Source organism: Acromyrmex echinatior, chromosome 1 (assembly GCF_024713525.1).
Source record: "Acromyrmex echinatior isolate Ae372 chromosome 1, ASM2471352v2, whole genome shotgun sequence".
In the NCBI taxonomy this organism is placed as follows: domain Eukaryota; kingdom Metazoa; phylum Arthropoda; class Insecta; order Hymenoptera; family Formicidae; genus Acromyrmex; species Acromyrmex echinatior.
In genome coordinates this window covers 18,301,288-18,319,766 of record NC_141852.1, presented here as the reverse complement: position 1 = coordinate 18,319,766, position 18,479 = coordinate 18,301,288, and the positions used below count along the sequence as shown (strand labels likewise).

Sequence of the window (18,479 nt, the reverse complement as noted above, 5' to 3'; positions counted from 1 at the left end):
ATTTCCGGATTCGTGTTCAGCGCGCGAAATTACATCGGAAATGGTATCTTTTATTCAAACAGCAAAAATCATGTCATTATTATATTATATAAAATAAAATTATAAAAAATATGTTTTAGTCCCTTACTTCATCTACATCTATAATGAGAAAATTAAGAACACAATCTAATAACAGAACTCAACTTATGAACATTTGCATTATTGAAGCTGGTATGACTGGTAAGCAATAAAAATATACAGAATATATTTTATTCATTTACTCTGATCAATTCTAAATTAATATATCATAGAAAGGTAAAAAGCCAATGCGAATCAGCATAGGTTATTGGTGTGCAAGAATAGCATATATTTCGGAATTAAATAAAATTAGAAGTTTCGATCCTTATTATTGGATCATCTTCATTGAATCATCTTCAATGTAGTTTTTGAAAAAATTCCATTGTATAAATTGAAATATGTACAGATCGCTTACTATTTCGTCAAATATTATATAATAAATATAGAACTTGTCTGTAGTATTTAACTGAATATTCAAACGAATAATATTATCTGCAATATACAATAACATGAAAAATAACAAAAGATATAAAATACTAATACAAAAAAATATTTAAAAAACTGGATACACTTACATTACATATTAACGATGGTCAGATAATTTAGAACGTGTGTACAGTAAGATATTTTAAGAATGTGTGAAGAGGTCAAAACTGACAAAATTGTCGTTACTAAGTGGGGGAATAATACAATAAATAAAAGGAAAACAAAAAGTCAAACGAATTATAAAAACAAAGTATGCATTAATTATAAAATTTGGAAAAATTATTCTTCTTAAAATAAATTTTTTATTTGGTGCTTCAATTTATTTTAACTTTCACGCCAGGTAGGTCTCTTGGGCAAAACAGGTGGAGACGAAGCGGATGATCCATCCTTTACTCAGTATATAATTACAATGAAAATACTGGAAATACAGAGGGACAGACCTTTTGAGTGTACGAAAGGTACGTGTTTACATCTTATTTTTGTTTATTTTTTGCCACAATGCAGTATGATGATTTATTTATGATTGATCCAGTGCAGTCATTGTACCAAATGGACCCATGAAGGCTGCATTATATATAGAGGATTTGGTAGCTACTTTTGTGACAATTACCAAGACTAATTCTAATTTCTTAAATTTCATTTGCATTACTCGAGTGATCCATTCGCTTTGCCCAGGAGGATCGGGCAAAGCGGATTCTTTTTTTTTTATGTTTTAACTAAAACTACATATTAATGTTCAACTATTTTAATTTTAATTTTATTTTATTTTAAAGTTAAATTCTTTAAGAAATTTATGAGAATAAAAATGGTTTCTGATCTCAATTTTAATTCTGATGTCAATTTTTCTTCTCAACCTTAACACGTCCATGCTGCCCGGGCTTCTCCTATATCGAAATGCACAGTTTGAAAGGTAATTTAAATTTAAGCACATTTATGGGGTAAATGTACTCTCGTGAAGTGAAATTTCACTCGAAGAGACTGAAAATTGAGCTAGTCTCGAAAAAAAGAGTGAAAATACTACCACTCTTGTTCAAGAATAGCAGATTTTCATTCTTTTTAGAGTGAGATTTACTCTTTTGAAATGAGATTCACTCCATAGGAGTGAAATTCTTTTTTGAAAATTGACTCAATTTTCAGTCTTTTCGAGTGAAATTTCACTCCACGAGATTTAGAAAATACTTAAATGCGGATATCACTGACTTGTTAGTCTCAGTGTTAGTCTGTCGTAACAGTTACACACTTTAATTTTAATTCTTGTCTTAGCATTTTATATATCTTTTTATTTTACCTTTGTTGATTCAATTTTTTAATGCTATGTGCTATTGTTTAATCACACTGATTATTATAAGCATTTTGACGAGCATCTGATCAAAATGATGCGAAGGATAATTGTATGGCCATTTGAACATCCGGAAATTTTCAACAATTGATCTTCCAATCGCTTGCGAGCAATTTCTGTCTCTACATATAATTCATTGGGCCTCATCTAATTCATATGTTTTAAGTTTTTCTCTGCGTTATTTTTTATTCATATATTGTTACTGTATTTATTTGAATATTTGAAATTTGAATATCTGATAAATAGCTGAATCAAGAATCCAAAGCATGTAATATTACGGAATTTATAATTCATATTTAATTTATGAATGTAATTAATGTTTATCTTTTCATATGTAATTTTTAAAATTTATTCTTACATGCCCTTCACTTCTTTTATATTATAATTTTAAATTTTTCCAATTAGTACAATAATAAGATTTTCTTAGCGTACATTAAAAATATAAAATTCAGACTTAAAATATTTTTTAAATGTTTATAACAATAATTTAACAATATTTATAGTAAAAAATTAACAAAATATTTGTTATATATTTGTCTGCCCTGACTATAAAATTTGCATAATTGCCGTTTTTGCATAGTTATGTAATGTAGTCCTCATACTATATTTTCTATTAAAGTACATGTGCGTGCTGTATATGTTTCATGTAGCGATACTGTCTAAATTATATCACAAGCTTAACGATATCACGTCTGTAGGATATTTGTATAATATTCAGAATATTTTTGCTGTGTGTGTACGTATGAGTTTAAATTTGTAATATATATCATTAATATAAACAATAAAAAAATATTAATTAAATACGATCGTTTTTATGCTTACAATAGTATAATTAATTTAAAAGTTTATAATTTCAAGCAGAAATTTATAATATATCATTATACTAATTAATTTAGTGGATTTCTATTTTATGTAAGCTTATATCCCATAATTATTTTTGATATGTGATATTAATCGGTGAAAAACTAAAAATATTCTAGAATTTACAACAGAGATAAATACAAAATTTGATTAACTTAACATAAACAGTGAAAAGATAATTATCAAGTAATCATATTACAAAGATATTTATAAGATAATTATAAGATAATTGCAAATATATGAGAAAACTATAATTCGAAATTTACATTTCAGCAATCTACATTTGCAATAATAAAAGTTTGTATTAATTATTTATCATTATATTTTCTTTTTTAAGTGTTCTTTAGTTTACATGATTTATAATCTTGAAACTCTAATCTACACATTTTTTATATTACTGATAATATAAATATAAATACGATATGGTAGTATCGTATTTATTCACGTGTATACAGCGTGTTCTCAAAAAAATAAGATAATATGTGTTTGATAATATGTTTCGATTTTTACGTTGATTTAATCTTCTATACAAATATCAATATTCATTCTTTTATATACTTAATTTAATTTGTTATACTTATTAATTTACATCATAGGGTAGTATTAAAACATTGTCAGTATAGCAAATTGTTACTATTTTAATTAGTTATATAATTGATGTTTATACGATCTATAATCATATTTCTTTTGGTCTATGTATTTTATCCATCGAAGAATAAATCAGTATATATACGATGTAATTACAGTTGTTTTGAATAATTGCGCTTATTGCAGTGAAGATATCTTCTGCACAAAATGAAAAATCTCGTGTTTTACACCTGTATTTTAATAATTGTTGTAAGTATTCTGTCAATAAGCTACTTTAACTATTTCAATAAACTACAAAGGAATATCTATAATAATATGTATTAAAAACTATATAAAATAAACGAAACAAATATTTTATAAATTTTAGCCGTCTAGCTCAAGAGAATTAAAAAAATTCAAAAATTTAATAGAAACTATTGAGGATGACATTGAAGCTTGGAAGATTAAAAATAATATGACTGACGGTAAATTATAATTATGCATTTTATTGCAGAAGCATATTATTGAAGATCCTTGTGATTGTCTAAATTCTCTAATCAATTTTTTAGTTTAATTTTGTTTTATCAGATTTCAATGGGTATTTTCCTTACAATCTTTTATTTGAACTAACTTTTTTCCAAAAAAATTGACTTTTGTATTGATTGATTTTCTTTCTTAGCTGATATCTACAATCGGGAAAAGATAATGACTGACTTACCTATCCTAACCTGAAAATGAAGAAAGAAGAAGGAGAGTTGGCTGCTGGATTGTATCTTAAAAAGACAGAATTTAATAAATATCTTCAAATATGCTATACATATATTTTATATATGTCCAACAATGCAAGATTAATAGATTATAATAAATAAAATTTTAAATTGTTTGAGACTTAATTTCTAATGCAATAATTATTAATGCAATTAATGAAACACATTATTACTACACATACAAGGTATGTTTGATGGTAAAATACAAAATTTGTCATACAATAATTGATATCATTATATAGTGTTAACAAAAATCACTGTGCTATAATACTTAATTTATAATAAACATATATTTTAAGTTATGTAACGCTTAAATTGCGCAAAATAATTAAAATAAATATATATCTATATTTTCCTCTAATTTTTAAAATTTCTTTTTAAAATGTTAGATGGAAGGATCAAACATTAAGGAAGTACAAATTTATGTAATAATAAATATGAAGTATACTAATATTTCTCAACAAGTCATTGTTCACAGAGTTGCGCGTAAATGCATGAAACAAGATAAGATATATCTTGAATTACATATATTATGGTTGTTCCATAAACAAAAATGTTCATATGGATATTTTTGTTTTAAACAATTTAATATGCAATTTTGAACAGTTCAATATTGTAAAATTACAGTTAAGAAAAAAGTATTACATATTTCTTTTTATAATTCATTGTTCAAGTAACACATTTTTTAATAATTTATAATAAATTTTAAAAAATTTTACAGTTCTCGTTTCCTAGAATATAGATCTTACTTTCTTCGATATATTGTATAAATTACTCTAAAGTTAGCAAGAAATAAGGAATTATAAAAAAATTTTTTATGAATATTTTATATATTTGCACTTGTAGTATAATGCTTTTAAAATGTTATAGTTGTTATAAAAATACATTATTTATAGGAAACATAATTATATATTGTATCATTTAATTATATTATTTCATACTTTTATTTATATAGTAAGAAATATTACACAAGAATGTGAAAAGCTTCTCCATGTTAGCATGCTTTGTAAAAACTGGATATGAGGAACAGAAACATCAAGAACTTGAAATAAAAGAAGCAGAAGGAAAAGCGTAAATAGAACAAACTATATAAATATAATTAAATGTAAAAATTAAATATCCATATAGTTACTAATACATATAAAGCATACATACAACGCGATATAATTTATATTAAAATGTATATTTACGTGTATTATTATATTATTATACTATAGTACTCTACCCTTATTGTTTTAATAAAATTGCATATACAAAAATTGTGTTTTACTTTATATAAAGAACGTTTCACAACTGTCCGGCACTGATTTAACTATTTATTAAATATATGTTATTAAACACAAAAATCTAAGAGACACGTATTTTTTTATATGGGCGCTAACTTCTTTAAGGGGTAAAACATCTCTTTAAAAAAAACGGTTTCTCTTTCGGGCTGAATATCGTTGGAAATATAAAAGATGGAAAAAAATTTTTAAACAAAAGTTGTATGGCTTAAAGAATACTTTAAAGTTGTGAAGAAAAAAATTGTTTAATAATATATCCACCTACAGTTTTCTCAAATCTAAAAAATTTTTTTTACCAAGTTTTTCTCTATTTTCGTTTTTTGAGCACCTGTGTATCATTGTTATTTACTGAGTATATATACACACACAATATTATTATTATATTAGGTGTTGGAATTAATTCGTAGCGTTTTACAAGTGATGGGAAGTACTTTCATTAATGTATTTTTTAATGCTCATGTGAAATAAATAACATTCTTTCATTAAAAACGCTACGAATTAATTCCAACACCTAATATATAACATACATATACATAATAATATATAATAAAATAAATAAATATAATTTTAATTATTCTGTTTTCTTATATTTTCTAAATCCTTCAAAGCTTTTTTGATACGAACTTTATGAAGTCCCCGCGCATAGTTCAAATGCCGCTCGACGTTTAGGAGCGCATGACATTCGTAAACATGAAGTCCACTCACTTTAGGCACTAACGCTGTAAATTTCATTCTACTTTTTTTTTATTTATTACCATATATGACTAAGATAGAATGAAGCAACACGTAAATGCTCAATCTTACGCGTTGTTTCATTCTACCTTAGTCGAGTGGCATTTGGACTATGCTCGGGGTGATGAGATGAGAAAATTAGCGGAAGGCGGAGCCGTGAAAATCGGCCGAGAAGTGTAAATCGTGCCAAGGCCTGTTGGAATAAAAAAAGATGAAGCATTACGAAGGATACGCAGTAGACAGTGACATGCCGATAGTGTTTGATTAGTAAATAACGTTTGGTTGGTCAAAATTCGCCTCCTCCTTACTCTATTATACGCAATGCTTCCACCTTTCTGATTCCACCATGATTACAGACAATATAAATATTATGCTAATAGGCTTCAGAACACTAATACGACATTTAGAGAGTGTATAGTGGATTACATCAAAAATGAAGAAAATATTACTTTATATTTGCACTTTTGTGTTCATCGTAAGTATTTTTTTGTTATAAACATTAAATATAAATAGAAAGTTAAAAATTTTTCCAGCGACATAAAAAGAGTTCTCTTACAACGTAATTATAAATAAATTATAACTATTATATTATTTTTACAAATATATATAATTAACACATCGCAGCAAACCAAAACGTAATTATAATATAACTTAGAGAGAACATAGAAAGAACAATGATATATTTTATTATAGAGACGATATGTGTCACATAATTTTGAGGATACTCTAAAAGAACAAAGATATATTTCTTCATTATGTTATATGTATAATCATAACATTTACAAATGTAATCTATACACATCTAACTTAAAATATATAACACAAACACAATAACTATAATCTTTCATCAATTGAACTAATATTATTCGATTGATACGTATAAAATGCATAAATATTATAGATAAATTAAATTTGTCCAGCAGTCGAAGGAGATGCTATTAGCATTTTTATGTCACACTATGTTTTACACAATGCTTGTTTTACATCTAATAGACAATGTAAATGGAATGACACAAAGAGCACTATAATAATGTCTCTCTAAACACAATTTTATAAATAAATCAATTCGAAATTGAGTATTACATAACGCTACATTCTTTTCATGCACTTTTTACTATCTATAGCGTAAATTTTTATCATTGTTGTACCTATTTTGTATATACATATAGAAATATGTAACAAAAGACATTTATATTGCAGTAATATTTCTGATATAAAAATAATATGTTTAAAGCTTGTGACATAAAACCAATTCATAATATTTACCGTTACAAATAATAATATTACATATAACATTCTGACACATTTGTGTAATATTATATCTACAGTTAAGTTACATGTGTAGTTTGCTGTATATAATAATATATATGTGTGTACTGCAGTATAGAAATAGCTTAATCAAAGTAATAAGAAAAAATTAATTAAAAATAAAATTTTATATATTCTAGTCTTTTACTGTTGAGTCGAAGAAAATAGGATCCATCAATACGAATTACAATATATGCCTAACTGAAATTAATGTATCTGAGGGTAAGTCTGAGCGCGTATTTTCACACACACACACACACACACACACACACGCGCGCGCGCGCGCGCGCGCGTGCATACATAAAACACAACTTAAATCATACCGTGAAATCTTTTCGTTTTTGTTAAAACGTTAACACCAACGGTACTTTATCGAAAATTTCAGTGTAATATATATATAAAATTACATAAAATTTTTTTTCTTTTTACATTTATTAACAGTCAATATAGTGTCACTGTACTGGAAATCAGTTTTTGTAACATTAATTAAACTTTGTTAATGCCTTGATTATAAAAATATTAATATTTTATAAAATAAGAGTTATTAAAGACTATTTAAACTAAAAATTAAGGAAATGATTTATTTTAATTATAATAATTTGTGTTTTTGATTTATAATAATTTGTGTATTTTATAGCTTTATTTCAAATAAATATACAGTCATATTAAATATTTTCTAAAAACTAGCAGGACTTTAATACTTAATACATAATATTTTGCTAATAAAAGATCATACATGATATTTTAAATACTTAGACAAAGACTATTTTATCGCAAATACACATAAAAAAAAGTTTTAAAAAAATTTGCATATTATAATATTTTTTAGAATATGAACGATATTTTGTAATTCTTTACATAGATATAAAATTTATATTTTTCAAAAATTAAATTTCTAGATGACATGTTGTCAGTACAAGACATAATACATGATCGATACAAATCCGAAAATCAAGAAAAATTAAATAAGAATGGTTGTGTCTTACAATGTATTTTTCAAAAATGTGGACTGGTAAGTAGGTTTTTATTATTTTTTTAAAAAGCATCTAAGCTTGAAACCGTTAAAATAATAAAATATTACAAATATTAAAATGTAATTTATGTCATAACGCCTTTTATTTAAATCTCCCTATTTAAAAATTTAAAAATTTATTTTTAAATTAATTTTTGAATTTTGAATTATGAATTTTATTGATAATTTAATGATTTTATATATTGTCAAGTTATTTAATTTAAAAAATAATTTAAGATGTAATATACGCATTTTAAAAACAATTTAATGTAAAGAAATTATTAATTAATATTTTATAAACTTTTTTTGTAAACTAGGTAGAAGGCGCAGAATATAAGGTAGAAAATATGCGTATCGAATTCATCAAGAGAATACATATTCAACCAGGAGATAAAAGATTGGAAAAGCTGGAAAATTGCATAAACGAAAGTAAGTTATACATATTATGATCATATTATGTAAGGTAATCCAGGTCTCGATAAATATATAATCATGTTCAGTGAAATTAACAGTTAATTAATACCAATATTAATTATTAATAAGTTTTAATGCATTCAACTAACTATTTTAATATTACAATAAATGATGAAAGAGAATAACATATTTATTTTACTCTTTTTCTTACTTACCCTAATTTTATTTTTTTATTTCAGCAAAAGACCTTCCAGAAAAATGCCAAAAAGTGTTTCTTTTAACCGTATGTCTTTTAAAATCTGTACCCGAGTATCTGCATCAATATACTGACTCCGCAAAATAGTAAATACAAAAATAGTCGAAATTAATATGTTAAAACTTTTGTGAACAGCATTTTCAATAAAAAGATATATGTATAAGTATATTATAGTTTTTTCTATTTGGTACATTAATACAAAAAATAAATTTTAATTTAAATAAAATACTGACTTTTCCTTGATAAAAAAAACTTAATCGATTAGAATTACAAACTTTTTAAAATTATAATGCTGTAGAAATAAACAGAAAATCGCGTAAATTATAAAATAGAATTTAAAATATATATACTTTTTAACTTTAACTTTTATATTTATCGAAATTATTAGACTTGCAATATAATAGGAACATATATGACTATATAAAGATATTGAGAATTGTTTTCATACAATTCTGCATTTTTATTTTCCTTAAAATATAAACAATTAAAATAATTAAATTTTTTATTAATTTCATTTCTTTTATACATAGTCGTTAATATGCGTACTTACATAGCAATGTATAATAATTATATGTTCATATCAATGTGCTATGGGTAATTTACATTTTATATGTTAAATTATATAAAAATTAATTGATTAATTTTCATACATGTCGTTTATCATAAAAAAGATATATTAAAGATTATAAGCTCACATTGATTTTGTACAAACATAATTCTTGTACGTATCATTGTCCTTTAACAATACCTTCATATTCGATATCTTGATTGCAATTTATTACAGTTACTTTAACAGACGTTATATAATTAAACAAATTTAAAATTATAAACAGAATTTTACATCTTTTATTTTTTCTTTTATTTTTTTCTACAATAAGTTACAAAATATACCGTCGCCAGGTACCATTTCTTGCAACAGAAATGTCAATAGTAATTAGTGATGCTTTTGACTGTCGTAAAGCATTGGGATTACAACGAGATATTTGCAACTTATTGTAGATCATCTCTTAGATTAATATACGATTTGTGCCAAATTCAACTTGTTTATCAAACATTTTTAAAGTGTCAGTTACTAAAAGACTAGTTTAGAATTTAAATAAAATATATATGTAAAGATAAATTATTGTTATATGGATTAGATAAATTTGTATAATATAAATGATAAAAATAAATAAAAAATTAAAACATAACGTACACGTGAACATATATTTCAGAAAATATACGAATTAAGTTGTCCAATAACTCCCCTCTGTGTTTTAAATAAAACTCAAAAACAAAATATTTATATTTTAAAATATCTTTAATCAGTAATGTATTCATCGTTTTGTATAACTTTAATCAATCTTACGAGCAATTTTAATATACCGTTCTCAACCGATTGTCCAGAGAATAGCAAATTAGCAGTTGAATTCACAATGAAAATGTCAGAATCACTCGCAGTTCAGGCACTCACAGTGTCATCTTCGTACAGAAAACTTTTTATAAATTCATGGAACATTTTTATTTCTGTAAATAAAGCAGCATGATGTGCCGAAAATCATTCTTGTCCCCCATATTTAAAACAACGACATCTCAAATACTAAAAATTCAATCTTAGCGAATTTTTTATAAAATGCGTGTTCATCTTTTACAAAATTATTGAATAACTGATGAAATTGTAAATAAATATTTACTAATAATACAATATTATTAGATGTTAACTGCATTTCCTCTCGAAAATATACTTATTGGTTAACCTATTATAATATAAGGAAATTTCATATGTATATTATTTTATAAATAATTCGTATTTCTGCAACAGAGATAAGTATTCTATCGTTTATATATTTGTGCTAAGTTTCGTAATTTATCATTTATATTTTCACATTTGCATGATACACTTTTACATGACTCTCACTTATCCCTGACCTCAACTTTAATCAACACATCTGTTGCTAGCAGTTAGAAATTGTACGTTGTTTGATTCTGAAAAATTCTCTAGTGCTTATAGAAATAATAAAATTATATAAAAGATTTTATTAAAGATAAAGATTACATTTATGTTCTATATTTGTGTTTTTTATTTTGTTGTAAATATTTTTTTAACTTAAAAAATTACACACAGATTAATTAAAAATTAAAATTTTATTTCAATTATATTACAATAAAGTTTTTTTAAAATTTTTATAAATTAATTACATAGATATAATAAGATTCTTATATTCTCTTTGGAACAATATTAAATTGAGGGATTAATTAAACGTGGAATTACATTTGTTAAGAAAAAGAATGCTCAATCAAGAAAAAACCTATATCTGCATGATTGAAATTAATTTTTATGCAGGGAATGGAAGTTACTTGTAACGCCGTTACAAGTTACTTTTTTTTGGTAACGATCTGGTAATTGCATTACTTCTTTTTTTTGGTAACTGTAATTGTAGCGTAATATTTTTTTCGTTAACGATAACGAATTTTACAGTTACTTTTGTTGTTACTTTTTATATTTTAAATCTATTTATGATATAATGTTAACATATTTAATCTGTAATTTTTAATCAATATCCATAATTTGTTATATTTAAGATTTTAAGAATAATTTTAAGAGTGCGTTCCAATAAAGAAACAACCAATAGAACAGAAATGAAGCAAAATAATGGCTAACCAAAATGGTTCCGTTTTATTTTTTCGTATCCAGGCTCCTTATGATAAAACTTTATTCTTTCGCAGCAATGATATATGAAAATATATTTAAATGATAATATACGATTTGCGTGATTGTCTAAAGTGATCAGAAGTCAAGAATAAAATAACGAAATAACGATTTTATAATTGAAGAAGATAGTATTGCTAATTCTGTACTGCTGCCTTTAAGAGGACATTTAAACGATGATATAATAGAGTATCAATTTTTATTTAATGTAAATAAAAAAGAGATCACTCCGTTTGCCTACAAATCGATTGCCAAAGTATCTCATTTGCCTACATCATTTTTGCCGACAGTTCGTTTGTACACAAAAATTGTTGCCTACGGCTCGATTGCTTATATGCACTTTTGCGCACAAATAAAAATTTTAGAAACGGAGTTACATTTGTCTACACGTATTATTGCCTACAAGTATTATTGCCTACAAATGGATTGCTAATATATTATATATTATTGCTTACAGTTCGATTACTTACGCGAGCACTTTTGTACAAATATAAAATTAAGGTTTTAAGTAAGAAAAATAATTTCTATTTTTAAAGCAAAAAATTTGTATTTTAAAATAGAGAATTTGTTTTAAAATTCGTGTTTCTAAAGCAGAAAATTTTCTGTTTTAAAACAGAATTTATGTTTTTAAAGCAGAGAATAGTATATGTAAGCAATCGAGCTGTATTAGGTAATAATACATGTAGACAATCGAGCTGTAGGCAATAATGTATGTAGGCAATCGATCTGTAGGCAATATATATAGACAAATGTGATATTTTGTTTCTGAAAATTTTATGTGTACGCAAAAGTGCTTGTAAGCAATCGAATTGTAGGTAATAAAACTTGTAGACAATAGTACATGTAGGCAAATATAACTTCGTTTCTAAAATTTTTATTTGTGGACAAAAGTGCATGTAGGCAATCGAATTATAGACAATTTTTATGCGCAAACGAACTGTCGGCAAAAGTGATGTAAACAAATGATACTGTAAGCAATCAATTTATAGGCAAATGAGATTCTCGTAAATGTAACAAAAATAAAGTTCCTTTATTTACAGTTTACAGCATTTTACAGTTTTAAGCATTTTAAAATCGTTTTTCTTAACTTTTTTGTGTTTTGCAATTGTGCAAGTGTTTTTTACACATTTTTACTACTTTTATTATTTTCAAAAATGTTATAACAGTAAATATTTTATTTAATCTGATCTTGTTTTCGTATTTAAAAAGTGTATAATTTGAAAAAAAACCACTTTTATTAAATTGCAAGAAGAAAACCAAAATTATTTTTTTTATGAAAAGAAGCAAATATATAGCAGGTCTATGTATTTTTCAAATAAATTTTTCTATTATTAAGAAAGAAATTTTAAAAATCCGCGGAACAATGAGAAGAAACGGTTCTTCTTTCAGAAATTTTCTGAAAAAAAATTTTTATTTTTCATTGCATATTCTTGTAGCTCATCTCGAGACCTTTTTAAAACATTATAATAAAGTGTACTTCTTTTTTAAATATTTTTTGAGTTATAGGTTTGAAAGTTACAATACCATCGGTATTAGCATTACCTAAGATGTCCAATCGATGACTAAAACCTCTTGAATGTTCAGGATCATGATCTAGATAACATTTGTCAAGATCAAGATTATCGGAAATTGTTCTTCTCATTTTTATTTTTACTTATTTCTTGTTGGATTTTCTGATGCATTTATATATGTATAATAAAATTAAATTAAAATATATTAATTAAAGAGGTATATTAAAGAGATAAAAATATTCATGTTAAATGTTTTGATATTTAATTAATTGTGTAATTTTTAGAGTACAAAAATATTTACAAGTGTGCTTTCGCACTTGTTGTAAATATTCTTATACTTTAAATGTTCAAAATTAAACCAATCTTAGCAAAATTTTTTTACATGAGCGTTAAAATTTCATCTTTTACTATTTATTATAAAGATAAATAAATATTTACTAGTTACATCATTCGGTGTTAACCGCGCTACGACGATTAAATTGTAAAAATTGCATATTCTATCCTGATTAAAACGTTGTTCCAATTAGAATTTTTTAAAATGCTCTACATCGATACTTTTGACGATTGTTACTCTGATATTCGTGATGTGATGTATGATTACTTTTTTCTGTGAATATTTAGTTTATACTGAAGAGGATCCAAATTAGAATCGAAACGTATATTTATCTTTTTTAGTAAAATATATTTAATTATAACAACCTGTGTTGGCTCTCAATGGCTTTTTTTTAATGTTTGATGAAATGCAAATCAAATACCATTCAAGTTAAATAACGTACTTTTCTAATTTAAAAAATGACATAATTAGTTAAGTTAAAAATTCCAAGTAGAAATATATAATGCTTCCTTATGGCAATTGATCTATTTAAAAATTTCTGTTTTATGTGCTTATTCCAAGGTTATTCTTTATTTGCAACTAATCAGCAGAAAACTGGAAATATTCTAGAATATACAGAGATAAACACAAATGCCTGATTCACTGACGTAACATATACATTAAAAGAATAATTATAAAGCAAGAATATAAACGTTTAAATAAGAGAATTATGAACATATGAGACTACATGCGTAAACCACATCTTAGCAACTTATATTTGTAATAATGAGAGTTTGTGTTAGTGATGGATATCATTTTATTTTCTTTTATGTTTGTACTTCATGTTTATATGACCTGTGATTTTATAACTTTAATCAATCCATTTTTTGTATTACGAATGATATAAATACGATGATAATAGCTTCAGAACAGTTTAGTACGACATACACATTTAGAGATAGTGTAGACTAATTAAATCAATAAAATGAAGAAAATATTTTATATTTGCACTTTTGTGTTCGTTGTAAGTATTTTTTTGTCATAAAAATAGACATACAAATAACATATAAATAGAAAATTAAAAATGTTTCTAAAGACATAATAAGAGTTCTCTTACAACTTAATTATAAATAAATTATAACTTTTATATTATATTATTGTTACACACACACACACACACACACACACACACACGCACGCACGCACGCACGCACGCACGCACGCACGCACGCACGCACGCGTGCGCGCACACACACACACACACACACACACACACACACACATATACATAATTAACACACAACACATCATAACCTAGGGAATACATAGAAAGAACAATAATATATTTCATGGTATAGAAACGATATGTAAATGTCACATAATTTTGATACTAGAAGAACAAATATATATTTCTTTGTTACGTTTTATAAATATAATAATTATTTAAAATTGTAATATGACACATAACTGTAATAAAAATACATAACATGAATACAATTGTAATCTTTCAGCAATTTAATGAACTTTATACGATTGATAAGTATAAAAATAAAATACGTATTACAGATACGTTGAATTTATTCAATTTCCAGCCATCAGGGATGCAGGAGATATTATTAGCGTTTATCGTATCATTCTTTCCTCGTTTTACATAAACAATATAAATGAAATAACACAAATAGCTTTAGTAATGTCTCTCCAAACACAACTCTGCAAATTACTCATGATCAAGTTCAAAATTTAATATTACATGACGCTACATTCTTTTTATGCACTTTTTACTATTTATATAATGTAAATTTTTATCATTATTGTATCTATTTTGAATATATTTTGTATATTGAAATATGAAAAGAAGATGTTTATATTACGTAGCAGGAATACATTATTTTTTGATACATTTCTGATATAAAAATAATATATCTATCTCAGTATGTGATATTTATTATTACAAATAATATTACATGTAACATTCCTAATATTCGTATAATATTATATCTACATTTAAGTTACATTGTAACATTGTGGTTTCCTAGGATAATATATATATAATGTATATATATATATATATATATATATATATATAATGTATATATATATATATATATATATATATATATACATACATACATACATATATGCATATAAAATAGCTTAATCAAAGTAGAAAAATTCATTTAAAAAAATTTTGTATGTTTTAGTTTTTCACAGTTGAGTCGACAAAATTAGGATCTGACAATAAAAATTATAGTATCTGTTTAACTGAAACTAATGTATCTGATGGTAAGTCTACGAGCATATACAAATTAACATAACTAAACGTAGGTTTTTGCTAGATAATGCCAGCGGTATTTTATCGAATATTTCAATGAATAAAAATTAAATAAAATTTTTTTTTCTTTTTTACATTTAATAAAGATCAAAAGAAGATAAAGAGAAGAATGTAATTTTATTGCACTGGAAATCAATTTTTGTAACATTAATTAAACTTTGTTAATGTTCTGATTATAAAAATATTAAAATTTTATAATAATAGTTGTTATTAAAGATTATTTAAAACAAAGATTAGGGAAAAGATTTGTTTTTATTAATAATTTGCGTATTTTACAGTCTTATAAATTTTTTTTTATAAATATACAATTATTTGAATATTTTCTATTACAAAAACTATTACAACTTTAATACATAATTGCAAAAATAATTACCTTTAAATTAATTGAAGATCAAATAAAAGTTAATACATGATAGTTTAAATATTTATATGAAGACTATTTTATTGCAAATACATATAAAAAAGAGTACAAATAAAAATTTATATAATATTTTTAAAATATCAACAAAATTTATAAAATATTATTTATTTATAAAATATCAACAAAATTTTTGTAATTTTTTTTACATGGATACAAAATTCACATTTTTTTTAAATTAAATTTCTAGATGTCATGTTAGCAATAGAAGACGTAATACATAACCAACACAAATCCGAAAGTCAAGAAAGAATAAACAAGAATGGTTGTGTCATGCAATGTATGTTTCAAAAAGATGGAATGGTAAGTAGGTTTTTATTATTTTTTTAAAAAGCATCTAAGCTTGAAACCGTTAAAATAATAAAATATTACAAATATTAAAATGTAATTTATGTCATAACGCCTTTTATTTAAATCTCCCTATTTAAAAATTTAAAAATTTATTACAAAAGACAGGACTGGCAAATAGTTTTTTGTTATTTTCTTAAAAAAGATGTCTAACCTTTGAATTGTTTAAATAACAAAATGTGAACATTTTAAAACATTATTTTTTTCATAATATCTTTTATATGATGCTTTATTTGGTTTAATATTGATTTTTCAATTGTGAATTTTATTAGTAATTTAATATTTTATATATTATTACATTAAATAATATAATTTAAAAAATAGCATAAGATTTAATACATGCATTTAAAAAAGTAATTTGATGAGTGAATTATCTAATTATTAATATTTTATAAATTTTTTTTGTAAACATTAGATGGAAGATGCAGAATATAAAATAGAAAAGATGCATATCATATTCGTCCAGAAAACAAATGTTCAACCAGGAGATAAAAGATTGGAAAGTCTGGACAATTGCATAAATGCATGTAAGTTATATACATAATAACGTCATATATATAAGATAACCCAAATAACCTAGATCTTAATATGTAATTATGTTTAGTGTAATTATCTATAATAATTATTAAATAATAATAATAATTATTAAATAAGTTTTCATGCATTTATCTATTCTAGCTATTTTAACATTAAGAGAGAATATAATATACGCACTTTACTTGTTATCACTTACTAATTTTATTTTTTTCTATTTCAGCAAAAGACCTTCCAGACAAATGCGAAAAAGCTTTTCTTATTACTGAATGTATCCTAAAATCTGAACACAAGCATAAACATGAACATGATCATGAACATCATCATGACTAAATCTGCAAAATAATGAATATAATTAAGAATGGCTGAAATTAAATTAAAATATTAAAATGTACACAGACATTTTCAATAAAGGAATATATGTATATATTAGGGATTTGCATTAAAAGCCGCTGTTTTTTCTTTAGCACTTTCTTTAGTCTTTTTTGAGCACTTTCAATAACAAAATATATGAATACCTCAATCAAAGTATTTTCCCTCGGAAGCTATGACTTTTTGCCACTTTTCAGGCAGAAATTGAATTCCACGACGAAAGAATAGTCTGTCTTTTGAATCAATCCATTCAGCAACCCAATTTTCGACTTCGCTATAATTATAGAAGTGTGTATCTTCTAGAGCATGTTGCATCGATCGGAACAGATGATAATCGCTTGGTGCTAAGTCCGGAGAATACGCTGGGTGCGGGAGAACCTCCCATTCGAGATCTATCAGTTTGTTTCACGGCTATAGTAACATGCGGCCGAGCGTTATCATGGAGTAAAATCACCTTTCGACGATTTGATGCAATTGATGGTCGTTTTTGCATCAAATTATCATTCAAACGTTCCAATTGTTGTTGATAACGCTCGGTGGTGATTGTTTCGTTCGGTTTAAGTAGCTCATAATACACGACACCTTCCATATCCCACCAAATACAGAGCATTGCTTTGTGACCGTGGATATTTCGCTTTGGAGTCGATATTGATGGTTGGCCAGGATCAACCCATGATTCTTTACGTTTTGGGTTGTTGAAAAAGATCCATTTTTCATCGCCGGTCACGATACGCCACAAGAAACTCTTCTTGTTATGCTTTGCAAGCAAAGAAATTGAGATGTTTAAACGGTTGGCAATGGCATTTTCGGTCAATTCATGTGGCTTTTCCTTCTTTCTGAATCTTTCCCATAGCTTGTAAACGTCAAAAAATAGTTGATT

General features: G+C 24.9%; 3 protein-coding genes and 1 long non-coding RNA gene across 8 annotated transcripts in view; all 4 read left to right on the top strand.

Moving 5' to 3' along the window:
- Positions 1-1,371, top strand: part of sli (slit guidance ligand) — a 354,258-nt gene extending 352,887 nt beyond the window's left edge. For 4 of the 5 annotated variants that reach the window (XM_011070696.2, XM_011070695.2, XM_087404862.1 and 1 more), the window contains exons 31-33: positions 120-219; positions 884-1,001; positions 1,081-1,371. The gene's annotated coding sequence lies outside the window, so the exon portion shown is untranslated. The remainder of the gene's footprint in view (positions 1-119; positions 220-883; positions 1,002-1,080) is intronic. The other variant, XM_087404873.1, reaches the window with a different exon arrangement.
- Positions 1,372-3,176: 1,805 nt separating this feature from the next.
- On the top strand, positions 3,177-4,191 carry LOC147911027 (uncharacterized). Its single transcript, XR_015544662.1, has 3 exons — positions 3,177-3,580; positions 3,699-3,795; positions 3,990-4,191. It is a non-coding gene; the product is annotated as an uncharacterized LOC147911027 (long non-coding RNA).
- A 2,265-nt stretch (positions 4,192-6,456) lies between these two features.
- LOC105154903 (pheromone-binding protein Gp-9-like) lies at positions 6,457-9,248 on the top strand. Its single transcript, XM_011070698.2, has 5 exons — positions 6,457-6,567; positions 7,541-7,622; positions 8,300-8,412; positions 8,730-8,841; positions 9,066-9,248. Exons 1-5 carry the CDS (start codon positions 6,526-6,528, stop codon positions 9,167-9,169), a joined length of 453 nt encoding a protein of 150 aa, XP_011069000.1. The 5' UTR covers positions 6,457-6,525; the 3' UTR covers positions 9,170-9,248.
- A 5,218-nt stretch (positions 9,249-14,466) lies between these two features.
- Positions 14,467-17,675, top strand: LOC105154904 (pheromone-binding protein Gp-9-like). The gene is made up of 5 exons (XM_011070699.2): positions 14,467-14,619; positions 15,797-15,878; positions 16,536-16,648; positions 17,109-17,220; positions 17,451-17,675. The coding sequence occupies exons 1-5, from the start codon at positions 14,581-14,583 to the stop codon at positions 17,558-17,560; spliced, it is 456 nt and encodes a 151-aa protein (XP_011069001.1). The 5' UTR covers positions 14,467-14,580; the 3' UTR covers positions 17,561-17,675.
- The last annotated feature ends 804 nt before the right edge of the window (positions 17,676-18,479 follow it).